The sequence below is a fragment of the Acartia tonsa genome, chromosome 1, assembly GCF_053477335.1.
Source record: "Acartia tonsa isolate MP-2025a chromosome 1, ASM5347733v1, whole genome shotgun sequence".
Taxonomy (NCBI): domain Eukaryota; kingdom Metazoa; phylum Arthropoda; class Copepoda; order Calanoida; family Acartiidae; genus Acartia; species Acartia tonsa.
Window position 1 is genome coordinate 24,641,672 of NC_137260.1, and position 13,920 is coordinate 24,655,591.

The window sequence follows — 13,920 nt, forward strand, 5'->3', positions numbered from 1 at the left end:
ATAGGTTTTAAACCGGATGAATCAAAATAGGTTTTAGAGCCATGCTGGAAATAAACTTATCCTGCAATAAAATAGATTTCTATATGAAGATGTAAAACTGAAAATAAAGATATTTGCATGATTCAAATAAATTCAAATTACCTAATAAATGCACTTTGCTTAATTTATTATAATACAATCAGAACATTTTTTTGAATAAATGATTTATTTGATAAATAACATACATATACTTAATAATTAAATGAGTTCTATAGAAATGTCCAATTTACAACTAAATGCCCATCTAAACTTTAAAATAATCTCACAATTAATTTCAATGGCAACAGTAATACATATTCCAGTATAGCTTCGAAACCTTTTAATATCCGCTGGATTAGAACCGGTTCTAAACCATACTGAAAAAGCAAGTAAAGTATCGTATTATATCCAATTTTACGAATATAAAAATGTACAATTATAATATCGAAACCAATTGTATTAGCCCGTGTCTTTGGCATCTCGGGGCTAACAAAACTAGTTTTAGTCTTAAAATTGTACATTTTATATCAGCGAAAATTTGTTTATAATACGATGCGATAAATAGCTATCATATTATATTTTACAACAAAAAAAATTAAGTGCTATATTTTAACAAAAATAAGAGCAGGAATAAAAAATTGCAACCAGGTTATGACAAACTAATTTAAATTTACTCTTAGATTCCAGATCTTTATAGTACATTATTTTTTTTTCATAAAAGAAGTGTTTTGTTTCAGTTGTGATGCAAAAATATTTTTATAATATCAATAATGAATAAATAAGGCTTTAATTCTATATTATAACTTAAAATAAAATAAAGTACAAAGGCCGTTTTGATAATTTTAATTAAACCCCATTTGATTTCAATCAAGACAGAATAAAGATAAAGCTACTTCTAATAATAGTTTTTGCAAGAACTAATAAGCTCATAAAAAAAATCCAAAGAGGTACTAAAAGCAACTATTTTCAAAAATAAAATAAATGCCTGTATAAAAATTGTGATGTATATAAAACAAAATATATTGTATTGTATGGCCATAAAATGTAATTTTAAAAGGTTTTGAGCAATTAGGTTTTCATTGAAAAAGATTTATTTAAAGAGATTCTCACTCAAATGTCCAATTTACAGGTAAATAGAAGATAAATTAATTAAGCTGCACGAAAGAGAACAATAGACATAAACAAACATGATGCAGTTTAGGTGTATTATTTTATCTACTTAAACTCAAATCATCATGTTCTGCAATTAAAAATAGGTAAATTTAGTTTTAACATGAAATTAAATCCTTTTCGTGGAACTATTGTTTGGGTCCATTTGGTTTCTAACTTTCCTCGTCACTATGTTGTAACACTTGTTCTTGTTTACTTGTGTTTGTATCTTGATTAAATGCTTGTATAGTTTGTCTACATATCGGACAGGATCCAAGTTTCATAAGCTCTTCTCCACAACCCAGACAAAATCCACTAAAATAAGAATAAAATGGTAAAAACAAATGTGTAAGTCATAAGAAGCATCTCTATAACTGCATGGAAGGAGGGGATATTTGCCTGTTTATTACACTAGTCTCTAAAGTCTTATTGTAACGTTATCTTATTCGTTGGCTTAACAACCTTAGGGACTTCTAATGAATTTTGATTGGTTGGTTCTTTTAGTAAAATAACTATGATTTCATTGTTTACCTATCAAGGAATAAATAGACCAAATGTATATTGTTATGTCATGAAATGTACCCAATGCAATGATCGCACATTTTTAAAAGTGAAACTTTTCTATAATTAGGGTCGGTCCGTACGTCCGTCCGAAAAAGATAGCTTTTATTCGTTAATTTAGGCATGTTAGAATTGTTCTATCGATTTCAAACTTTGCATGGTGATTCCTGTAGTAGTCTGGTACGATTTAGAAAGCGTAGCAACTCTATAATCATTACCAGAATGTCCGTACGTCCATTTTAAACAATAACATGTGATGTTGATTTTTCTACTTTTTTTATGTGATCTAATAATCCGTTTGATCTGATTTTTGGTATATTAATTCCTGGTACAACAAAGAACAATATTTAAGCGAAGCAACTCTATAATCAAGTCCTAAAAATGTAAGTATGTCCATAAACATTATCCTGTATCAAGCAGTTTTGCAACAAATTTACTTACAATTTTGCTTCGACTCTTATACTTTTATATTCTGATTATTCAGTTCAGACACTATACAAGTGTTAATGTCCGTTTGTCCTATCGTTTCAGTGCTTCGCTTTTATGGATGTTGTCATCATTGTTTACTAGATAAATAAGGGAAAGAATTAAAGAGGGGCGGGGGGAAGAAATTCAACTAAGTTGGAAAATTAAAACCCCTGTTGTATGCTTTTTCCTAGAAGTGATAATAATATTTACTTATTATTTCATTAAATTGCATAAGTAATTTTCAATAATATCATAAAACATGAAGAGATATGTAAGATTTTTTTATCTGTGCTTCAAAACCCACTTAACCGATTGAGTTCCCAATTTTAGATAGCTATATATTTGTTACAAGCAGGTTTTAGACCAGTTTTTAAAATAAAAGCTTCCTCTGAAAAAAAAACTTAAGTAACAAATGATGGAAATGTTTAGTTGGAAGGACCGAGTAAAATAAAAAAATATATGCACTTCAGGAGTTATTTAATCTTAAGAAAAACTGAGTGTACCTGTGATTACATGGAACTAGTGTAATGGTAGCAATATGTCCATAACAAATAGTACATGTATTTTCATGCAGGCTAATCCGTTGCAGCTTTTTCAATTTGATGGGCCGCGGCCAGATTATCTTTTCTTCGGGTGTCAACGTAAACTCCTTAAAAAATATTTCTGAAAATCTAATATAAAGTGACGGGGTATTCAAAGATGAATAAACTACCCTTCATATTGAAAAGTACACAATCCAATCTTGAATCTAATACCGAAAGAAAAACTTTTAATTTTCACTTTTATTAAGAGGGAGATAATAAGGATAAGTTATTGATTGTGATGCTTTTAAGTATTTATTATTTTCGTTGTTAGGGAACAAAAAATTTCAATAACTCTATGACTTCAGCAATAAGCTGATGTAAACTTTTAATTGAAACCTTTGATATCATCAAATGCTCTATAAATCAGTTATTAACTCACACTAAGTGCAATTTATTTCTGTTTCAAATAGGTAACTTTTACCTGATTTAAATTTTGGTAATGTTGATCCACTGGTGGAAATTTAAATGGTTTATGCCCAAAATTAAACTCGCATTGTTGGAAGGCCATGAAACTGGCTGCTGGGAAGATATCACAACTGAAAATTAATAAAATACGAGATATTACGAGATAAAACTTATCCTATTATATAGGTATAGTGATAAGCTTTTTTTGTCCGTACCAAATAAATCTTGCATATCGCTTAATCGATATGGTTCTCCTATAGAGTGGAGCTTCTTATTGGTCAAAAGAATATTTAGAATTATTTGGAAGGTAGTTATCTTCAACCTCCCAAGAGAAATCGCCCTAGAAAAAATTACCCCGTCAAAAAAAAGCATTCTATTTACTATTTACTATTTAAAACTTGTGGGGGATCGCCTCACACCCACCCCCTTCCCACCAACCAAAAATCTAGCCGCTAGTATTTAAAAATTTCAACAATACCTAACTTTCTGAAAAAGATCCGTGAAGGGTCCAAGTGGTTTTCCGTTCAGATAGAAAATAAGATATTGATCAGTTATGTTTAAGTAACAGCCAACAATGTCTCCAGATTTCCACTGGGGTAGCGTGACAGAGACATCTGTGTTGCTTGCATTGTACCATATCAACTGTCTGCATCCATCATAGGCCTGCAAGTAATATCTTATCAGTGAAGAAGAGACAAATAAACAGAGGAATATAAGTATACAAATATATACTAGTTACCTAACATGTATAGTACTTATTAGATGTCTATGTTGCTTGAATTGTTCTGATTTAGATATCTGACCATTGGCGTGCACAGTGTTTTGTTAGGGGGTATAAGGTTTAGAGGGGTATTATACAGACAACAAGAGCGTAGTTTTTAATTGTCAGGGGGTGGATACAGCAGCATAGATGTCCAACACCCCCCCCCCCCCCATCCCCGCTACATAATCCACATACTCAAAAGTCAAACAAGCGTCCTTTTCCTGTTAAAATTGGAATGGAATAAACCTCACCTGACTAAATTCATCATCACCGATGCCAAATCCTTCATGGTTCAAAAATTTACTGTCCTTTGTTGCCCAACCTATTTGCATAACACCACCAGACAACAACAGTACCTCATAGAACCAGCAACCTATAAAGATAAATTATGAAACCGTCTTTTTAAAACTAAAGTTGCTCTTGATGAATCAACATAACTACATATTTTAACTATAGTCTATACATTAATAAAAACACTTTAAGATATATGACTTATATTTCCAATGATAAAATTGGAAATTATGATTTACCATGTAGTAGATATTCAAGATATGATTATACCTTTATTTGCTTGTCCAGTTCCACGAACAGATTCAAAGCTGGAGGAGTCACAGCGCGCTGTCAGTCCGTCAGGACCAAGTTTCAGGTACTCACTACAGTTTTGCCATCAGTCAATTTTTCAAGGATTGTGAAGAAAAAAATTAATCATCCACACACAAGTATTACAATAATTATAGATTGACAAGTTTAAGGAAATGTTAACTGTAAAAATGTAGGTACAAAGATAATCTTATACCCTATTATTTAATTGAAAGTTAAAATAAACAATCCCCAAAAAGATAGCCACTCTAAGCAGAGATGGAGGGAGACAGATAAGTGTGTGGCAAAGTCCTAGATATTAAGTAACTGCGCTGCAAAAATTTCAGAATTATTCTTTTGCAACATGTAGCACAATTTTCATTAGGGGTTTATTTAATACCTAGTTATTATGTATTAAAAGGGGGGGGGGGGGGGGATTATTTTCTACTAGGTAAGTTAGAGAAAGACGTATAAACTTGCTTTTATATAATCATAGCTGCTCTTTTTCTATAAGTATTCAATATTGACTTTCCTAACATCATTGTGATTAAGCATAATATTAATATTGTTCATATTGACACAGGTATGACTAAATTTTCTTCCATCCACGGGTAACAGGTTGTCCAAACACCATTGCGCACAGAAACCAATCTAACAATAATGATAAGATTAACATGATATTTTTATCCCAGATAAAATCTCATGTTTCCACTGTCCGAGAATAATATTCAAATTGTATAATCATGCAGCTTATTGTTCAATAGTATTAGGTTATCCAGAGAAAAAGAGACTACAATTTCAAAAATAACCATTTTTTTGGTGATATAACAGTTGGGAGGAAAAGTGTTCTCTTTTGGTGCAATATCCCTATCCATCCATTCTCATTTACATACCTGAATTAATAGAAGAACTATTCATGGCGATAAATTGCACCTTTTTGTAGGCCAAGGTAATGTCAACCAAAAACACGTTTTAATTAAATTCAATACGTGCGTCTGTCAGAGCAGTAGTAAATAATAGGTAGTACTCCTGTAATTGTGACCATAGAAAAAAATTTGAACTTATCACCTTTCGGTCAAATAGTGGACAATTTTAACCCATTTTATGATCTCAATTTATTTATTCAATTTTACCTGTCTCAAAATCAGATCACTTTCTTCATAGACTAACTGTTCTAGTTGTATTAATGGATTTGATGGGACTGGTATCACAGATAAACGTTTCCTGTTATCCATTTAAATTAACATTTAACCTTATATAAAAGTAACAGAATGTTTGTCTCTCTGTGTGTCAAGATCTCTCTAGCCGCTGAACCGATATAATTATCCTTAAGTTGGTTCCACGACAAACGTAGGAGTCCCAAACGTAGGAGCGGAAAAACATCGGAGTTGAAAAACGCAGGAGTCTCAAGCGTCGGAGTGGGACAAACGCAGGAGTTGGACAAATTTCGGAGTGGACAAACGCAGGTTTTTTGGGACAAACGTCGGAGTGGACAAACACACCCGACTAACGTCGGAGAATTTTTTTTTTAAATTTTGAATTTTTTTATACAACACCTCCCCCCCCCCCCTCCACCCCACTCGGTCCCTTTATTTTTCTTAGTTAGTTAAGGTTAGGTTAGGTTATAGGCTAGAAGGCCGAGCGCTGCGGCTATGGTCATTATTTTGTAGACAGGGGTTTAAAAAATTGTCATATTATTAAAGTAGCGGACACTCCTAGGTTTTACTTAAACAATGTCCACTCCGACGTTTGTCCCACTTCGACGTTTGGGACTCCTACGTTTGTTGTAGGACCCTTACATTTATTGAAGCTCCTTGTAGATACAGGGAAGGTTTATAATTATTTTAGGGAAGTGTACCTCCACTCTCAAGAGAAATCATCCCTAAAAGAAAAAATACTTTCCCCCAAAAGATAAAAATTTTCAATGTAGTGTTTATTGATACATTTGGATATTTAGTCTATATATCACTGAAAGAAATGGAGTTTTAATTAATTTTAGTTAATTTTTCTTTTTAATAATCTAATGGTATTTTCATGTTAATTGTTAATTTCCTTATTTTAGCTTTGTTTTCACTTGTTTGAGCAAATTTTTCTAATGCAATGAGAGAGAAGAGAACTATTGATGGCGCCTTCTCTCTGCTCAGATTACTAAATACAATAATAGATTAGGCTAAATAGATTAACAAGATGCAGAGAGAGAGAGGAGACAATGGGCTATTTATTACACTAGTCCCCAAAGTTTTATAATAATGTTTTCTTATTCGTTGGCTTTACAACTAGGGGACTTCAGTGAATTTTGATTAGTTATTCCATTAAGTTGAGTGTTCAAACGTATCAACCACTTATTTTAATCTACAGAAGGCCATTGTCTTATTCTTTTAGATCCATGTAAATATTATAATAAAGAAATAAAATGATGTGCCCTTGGCAATCTCTATTATACAAAATATGATTTTAATACAGTAATTGGAAATGAATAATTCTAATAACAGGGGTGTATATTCTGCATGGGATCCCCGGCTAAGGGGGGGGGGGTGGAAATAAAAAATAAGTGGTTGGAGGGAAAAAAATGTAAAAATTAAGAAAACTGAAAAAAAATTTCCATTTCCCCCCCTCCTTGGAGAAAAAAACTAAAAAAATGTGTGGTATGAGGGATAAAATAAATAAAATACCTATAGAGTTCTTTAAATATATTTTCATTTTCCCCCCTACTTGGAGAAAAAAAACTAGGGGGGGAAGAAAAATAAGAAATTTTGTAGCCGGGGAAAAAAAATAAATCTTATGCAGAATATACACCCCTGTCTAATAATAAGATGGAAATTTAAGATACCTTATAACATGTTCCAGAATAAAATCTGTAAGAAGAGCCACACTGTTGGGACCTGCCAGCTTTTCTGCCAAACAACCAAGTACTATCATGAGATTCCTAAAAATATAAATAGGTATTTTTATACATGAATGTAAATTATTATCTCACCATTACAGAAAAAAATTTGAAAAACAGTGTACGTAGGTAAATAATCATTATAATCGTAGTTTTTTAATTTTGTGTGTTTCCATAATTTCTTATTGTTTGGACCTAAGATGTTTAGTATAATAATTTAGGGCAGTTACAAGCTCTATGTTTAAGCATCTTATGACTCGAGACGCTACTCATTACTACCTAATCCTTGCAGATTTTTAAAACGAAATCACTTGCCGTAATCGAAAAAAGACACACCAATACAAACATGAATAAAGATTGATTTTAATTACCAATACCTGTGTTCTTTGATGTCTGTATCCGATAGATCATCTAAAAATTCCACACACCGTAGAGCTGTTTCTCTAAAAATTAAGAAAAATACGATTAGATAATTTCATTCCATTTCAAAGTTCAACAAAAAAAAAAGAATTTTTGAGTCAAAATAACTAGATTTCTTACAATGAATTAAATGTACAAATAATTTGTAGTTAAGGTTTCAACTACCTGGTAGGTAGAGGGCAGTCATCCAGGAACAAGGACATAACAGCTGGTCCTAGCGGGTCTTCCATGGGAATGACGTGGACAAATGCTTTTACTAGCTGAATCCATCCCTCCTCCCTCTCTGTAATTGCATTGTTAAAGAGATATAAAATATTGAACCCTTAGCTATTTCTTAAGTTAAAACACCAGCAAATCTTAAAATAAAATAATGAATACTTAAACAATATGAAATAGAGCACTGTAAAACTGCTGACACTCTTCATCTAAAAATGATTTTTCCTTCAAGGCGTTATTTTTGGCAGCTTTATTTTAAATCCAGAAAAGGGGGGGGGGGAATGTGGTGACTCGTCACACGACATACCAGCAATTTTATTTTGGGTGCTACTCCCTTAGTTTTAGAGATAATTGGGTGAAATCTTTTTGGTTGTGTCACCAATTACCCCAAGTTTTAATATCTTTCAAAAAAACGGCTGCGGGGGGGACTTAATATTTTTTTTTAAATTCTCGTTTATCAAGGTATATCTTAAATTCAGTGCTACTCCTGTGATTTTGAAGATATTGAAACACAATCTTTTTAGGTTGGTAAGTAAAAAATATTTGAATTAAGAAAACGGCGGCGGGACCGCCGCTCCCGCCATCCGCCGTTTTCCACCGCCACCAAAAAAAATTTTTTTATTGAATTTCTCGCCGAATTACGCAATTTTAAATCATTTGGGACCATGTTACCTATTTTTTTCAAAAATTTTTCCCCTTACAAGTCCCCCCCCCCCGTAGCCGTTTTTTTTGAAAGATACCAAAACTTGGGGTAATTAGTGACACAACCAAAAAGATTTAACCTATCTCTAAAACTAAGGGAGTAGCACCCAAAATAAAATTGCTGGTATGTCGTGTGACGAGTCACCACATTTCCCCCCCCCCCCCTAAAATGTTACTTGTTAAATTATTAGGTATATGCTGTATTTAACAAATGCTCTTATCATTTAATAAAAAATAGAAAGGTTTTATTTGTCTTAAGCTAAAAATCTAGAAAACTCCTGAACCAAATTGATTGTAATTTTCAGGGACGCTTTATAAATGTATTTGGATGGTTTTATATTTTGAATGACAAGGACAATTTCCTGCAACAGTGTTGAGCTTGATGAGTGAATCTGGCGGATCCTCCTCTATATCTACCTTGGTCCGTATCACTGTCAGGGTCTCAAGTATCAGGTTGTCAACCTACAATAAAAACATTAAGTTATACTGATATAAGAATCAAGTTTCATTAGGAAGGGAGGGGATATTAAATTGGAATCAAATACCTATTTTTTTTCTACAAGTTTTCTGATATATTTTAAAACATTTTTTGCTCAATTAATCTTGATTATTCGATACAAACTAGCAGTGTCCAAACCTTTCAAGCAATAATTTTTATCTCTATGGGTAATTGTGTTTATCACCATCGGGAATGAAAATCAATTATCATCCGTTGTCCTATCAAGATTCCTGGGTTATATGATAAAATAATAGGTAGGCACAATATCGTAAAAAAATCAAGTTAAGTTTGTTTTTCATATGCTGATCATTTATTTTTGTACAACATGGAAATAGAAGTAAGCGATGGTTAATTTAATAGTTTGGTTTTAAAATACATAAATAATATAGAAATGAGCAAAGGAATAAATATATAAGAATATACAATGTTACATGCAATTAAGAGAGTTTTCAAAGGTCAATTTTCAATTTTGATCTAAAACACCAGTGACTGTACGACGTGGAGTTCCATACATAACCTATAACCTTCTTTTTTCAATTATTTAAATAAGAAAATGATTTTATTCAAGTTTCAGCTTAATTTACATACCTAGATACCTACTAATTTTCTTTTTAATATCTAAAAGATGTGACTGTGTATACCTCAGTCTGTGTGAAGTCAGAGCCTTGATGAAAATTTGAGGAATGATTGGGAGAATAAGCACCACCTATTAATAATGGCTCCCCACCTCTGTAAGAACAGTTGTATTTTATTCAAAAAGAAACAAAAGCTAGGTAGGTGCTCAATTCTTTGGTGACTAATAAGTAGTACGAGTATGTCAACTAAGGACATTTAGAAATATACAACCTACAAAAAAAAAAATGTTTGTTATTGGAATCGAGCAAATAATTTTATGGGACTTTCACGATAAAACCTGAAAACTTTATCATCAAATACGTTTTTTTCTCTAAAATTCTTTCGTGTTCCAATTAAGAAATGAAGGAATACGCCCATTTAATACATAAACAAAAATTGTTTCTATGAATTTTTAAAAAAATTTAAGATATCAAAGAGGTTTATCAACAACAAGAACAAAATACAATCCTAGAGTACGGTGGATCGGGTCCCCGTTTTCCTTCCCTACATAAACAATGTCCCATCTCGAACTATCATAAACTATCAATTAACATTTTAACTTTTAATTTAATCTGAAATGATAATTTCACAGGTAAAAAAAATATTTTCAGGTAAGTTAAAAACACAGGTGTCAAAGTTAGTAATCTTTTTTTTTTAATGTTAAATAAAGGGACATTAAAAATTTTGATATTTCGTTAAAACAAATTAGAAAGTAAAGTTTATTAAAAGATAAGTTCCATAAAAAATTTAAAGATCAGTAGAAAAGAAAGACAAAAGAATTATATTTTCCTTACTTTTTAAAATACATAAATTACATATATAAAGTACCTACCTAAAAATAATTTAAAAGCATACAATCTTTTTTAAGTACCTAATGTCCCTTTATTCATAAATCTTTATCATTTATTTATTAAAATACACATGATCACTGATCAAATAATATTATTGTGTAGATAAACCTTCCACCATAACATTAAGGTCCTTGAGGTCTGTTTTAACTATTTGAACAAGTGCTTGAATGGCTTGCTGCTGATCCTATACATTTTATTATTAAATATATATTATATATTTATTTGTTTGTATATTTTGTAGGGGCCTAATAAAAAGTTTAATTCAAATTGATTGTATTTTTATAGTAATCCTTTTCAGAACTATTTAACTATTTTTAAGATTCTTATTATATTTCTTGTTTCATTAAACAAAATACAAATGAGAAAATCAAGAATAATAATTAGTTAAAATTTAGGAATTGTTTTGACAAAATATATCGGTTTTTTGGGATCATTTTGAATAAGTAGGTACCTGTCTACGTAGCATATTAAAATATTACTAAGCTAACTTTCTTTTTACGTGTGCCAAGGCTTGGGGCCAAATAGTTTTTCAATAATGTGCTAGGTACATCTTTTTTTAACAATTATATCTATTTAATTTCCTTGAGAGCAGATTTAATATCTTGAACAGCAAACTGGTCCAGTGAATATTTATCATTTGTTCCAGTCAGCACTGAAGATTGGGACTGTAGTCGTACCTACAAATAAATTGTATACCTATAGAATATTATAACTCAGAAACAAAATATGGAATTTACTTTTTATATACATTACAATTCATTTCGAGCTGAGTGCTCCCTTCAGATGTCAATATTATTGTAGTTATGAATATGCATAATAAAAAGCTACTCAAGAGGAAATAAGAAAAACAATAACATAACATACATAAGGGAGAGAAAATGTTTATCTAGGTATATATATTTCGTATAGGTATCTGTACCTTTAAATAAAAAACTCTGTAAGCTTTGTATATCATTTTTTGTTGATTTTATTTCATTCTTGGCCTTAACTAAGTACCTTAATCTGAATATGAATAATCTTATAGAAAATACCTGTGACAAAAGTTCATTGAGTTTTCCTTTAAACTGTGTCGGCGTTTCCAATTTTGTCTGGATGGTTTCAAGTTGGCTGCGTAGACGCTCCTCCTCTGGGGTAATGGTAAAGCCGTGCTTCCGCGTAGACTCTTGACGCACAAGAACCTTTAGCACGCGGTGGGATAACTCTAGCTGGCGACGCTTTGATTCTTCCAGAGCGGCCACCGTGGCCTGGTGTTTCTTTTGGAGTTCAGAAATATCATCAGCAATGGCGTCTAACCTGCCCTGGTGAGCTTTGCCTTGGTCTTCTTGCATCTTTATCCGCTGCATCACAGATTTAAAGCCTAGCAAAGGAACTGGTATGTATACTTTGGGGTTTGGATTATCATCTTGTGCCTGCTTCCAGAGACGGGGATCAATGCCCTTGGGAGAGTTTTCCAGGTAATCTTTGAGATCAGAGTCGGAGATCGACGTCTTTGGCACGACCATTTCGACGCCAAAGTTTTTAAGGTTCTGCGCTTGCGCAGGTTGGTTGAAAAAACTTCCCATTTCAGAGGCAGGTACTTTTCTGATCTGCCCGTTTTGTGCTGATTCTTCAACTACAATCACTGCTTCGGATGTATCTGCGCTTGTAGCTTTGATATTGTTCACTGAGACCTTGATATTTGGTTTATTCCCCAGTACTCCAGATAAGCTAGTAATCAACTGAGCTTTACCAGCTTCCAATTCTGAAGCTTTCTTTTTAAAAACTAGGCTTACCAATCCATCTTTATCGTCATACTTGGGCAGTGCACTGTAGCCAATAGCCTTAAATCTACAGAAAGGATTTTCTGGCGTTATTTCAATTGGCTGAGCATTGTTTGAATAGTAAGCTTTGCCCGTGCCCCAAGAAGCCTGAAGCATATTCCAGCGAGCTATCAAACTGTCTCGTTCATCCCCAAACAAAGAACAATGAAGGACTGAATTGAATAATTCTTCAACTGGATTTGCTTGTGGTGGTGGTTGTTGATGCTGTTGTGGTTGTCCAAAAGCACCAAATGATGAACCACCACCACCGCCTCCAAAGAGACCACCACCTGTATTTGCAGTACCGCCAAATGCAGTTCCAAAACCAGTTGGTTTAGGTGCAGTTGAGGCTCCGCCAAAACCAGAAAATCCACCAAATCCTGTGCTTGTTTGTGTGTTGGCACCACCAAAACCAAAACTGGTTTGTGTCGGAGGTTTCGCGGCTCCAAAAGCGCCGAAACCTGTACCGGCAGCTGGTTGAGAAGTTGCAGCTCCAAAACCACCGAATCCAGTGGCTGGTTGAGATGTGGAAGCTGCACCAAAGCCACCGAAACCCGTAGATGGCTGTGACGTGGCTGCAGCTCCAAAGCCGCCGAATCCTGTAGATGGCTGTGATGTTGCGGCAGCACCAAAGCCCCCGAAGCCTGTAGACGGTTGTGATGTTGCGGCAGCTCCAAAGCCGCCAAATGCAGTGGACGGTTGTGATGTAGCAGCCGCTCCAAAACCGCCGAAACCTGTAGCAGGCTGCGTGGTTGTTGTACCAAAACTACCAAATCCACCTGAAATAATATAAATTATAACACACTCACATATAGTAAACTAGCGGCTTTGCCCCTAGAGGCCTCTTGTGGAACTTGGTATAAAATGTTTTCTGCGCAATTGGAGATTTCTAGTGGCACTTTAGAATATTTTTTATAATAAATTCTTTTCTAGGGGGTGATTTTTCAAGGAATGTTGGTGGTACCCTCCTCCCAATTAGTTAAAAACCATCACAGGAACTATGATAAACTAAATTGTAAAGAAGAACCAATTTGGTTTAACGGTTAGCCATAAATGTATTAGCCCTGTTAATTATTTCTATGTGTATTTAAAGTGGGTATTGGTAATACACAGAAAAAAAAAGAATTATCAAAATATCTTTCCTTAGCGATAATTCTTAGCAATGTTTACAGTAATTATTTAAAATAAAAGTTAAGCTAACCAGGTTTAGAAGTTGCTGCTCCGAAACCACCCGCAGTAGAAGTCCCACCAAAACCACCAAATCCAGTAGACGTAGCCGCGGCGGCCGGTGCCCCAAACCCGCCAAATCCTGTAGAAGCTGCTGGCTGCGATGTGGCGGTTCCGAAGCCTCCAAATCCTCCAGTTGTGGCAGGTTTTGCGCCAAAACTGAAGGCCATTGTATGTTTA

General features: G+C 33.5%; 2 protein-coding genes across 2 annotated transcripts; both read right to left on the reverse strand.

Annotated features, from left to right (window-relative positions):
* Positions 1-910: 910 nt before the first annotated feature.
* On the reverse strand, positions 911-10,456 carry LOC145315654 (RING finger and SPRY domain-containing protein 1-like). The gene is made up of 15 exons (XM_080155654.1): positions 10,332-10,456; positions 9,890-9,977; positions 9,112-9,211; positions 7,997-8,114; positions 7,789-7,854; positions 7,358-7,453; positions 6,576-6,675; positions 5,661-5,747; positions 5,060-5,178; positions 4,510-4,601; positions 4,200-4,321; positions 3,664-3,848; positions 3,202-3,316; positions 2,700-2,845; positions 911-1,482 (listed from the first exon to the last, which is right to left on the reverse strand). Exons 1-15 carry the CDS (start codon positions 10,385-10,387, stop codon positions 1,341-1,343), a joined length of 1,632 nt encoding a protein of 543 aa, XP_080011780.1. The 5' UTR covers positions 10,388-10,456; the 3' UTR covers positions 911-1,340.
* Positions 10,457-10,743: 287 nt separating this feature from the next.
* Positions 10,744-13,910, reverse strand: Nup54 (nuclear pore complex protein Nup54). Its single transcript, XM_080155620.1, has 4 exons — positions 13,715-13,910; positions 11,746-13,292; positions 11,294-11,391; positions 10,744-10,896 (listed from the first exon to the last, which is right to left on the reverse strand). Exons 1-4 carry the CDS (start codon positions 13,908-13,910, stop codon positions 10,806-10,808), a joined length of 1,932 nt encoding a protein of 643 aa, XP_080011746.1. The 3' UTR covers positions 10,744-10,805.
* Positions 13,911-13,920: the final 10 nt, after the last annotated feature.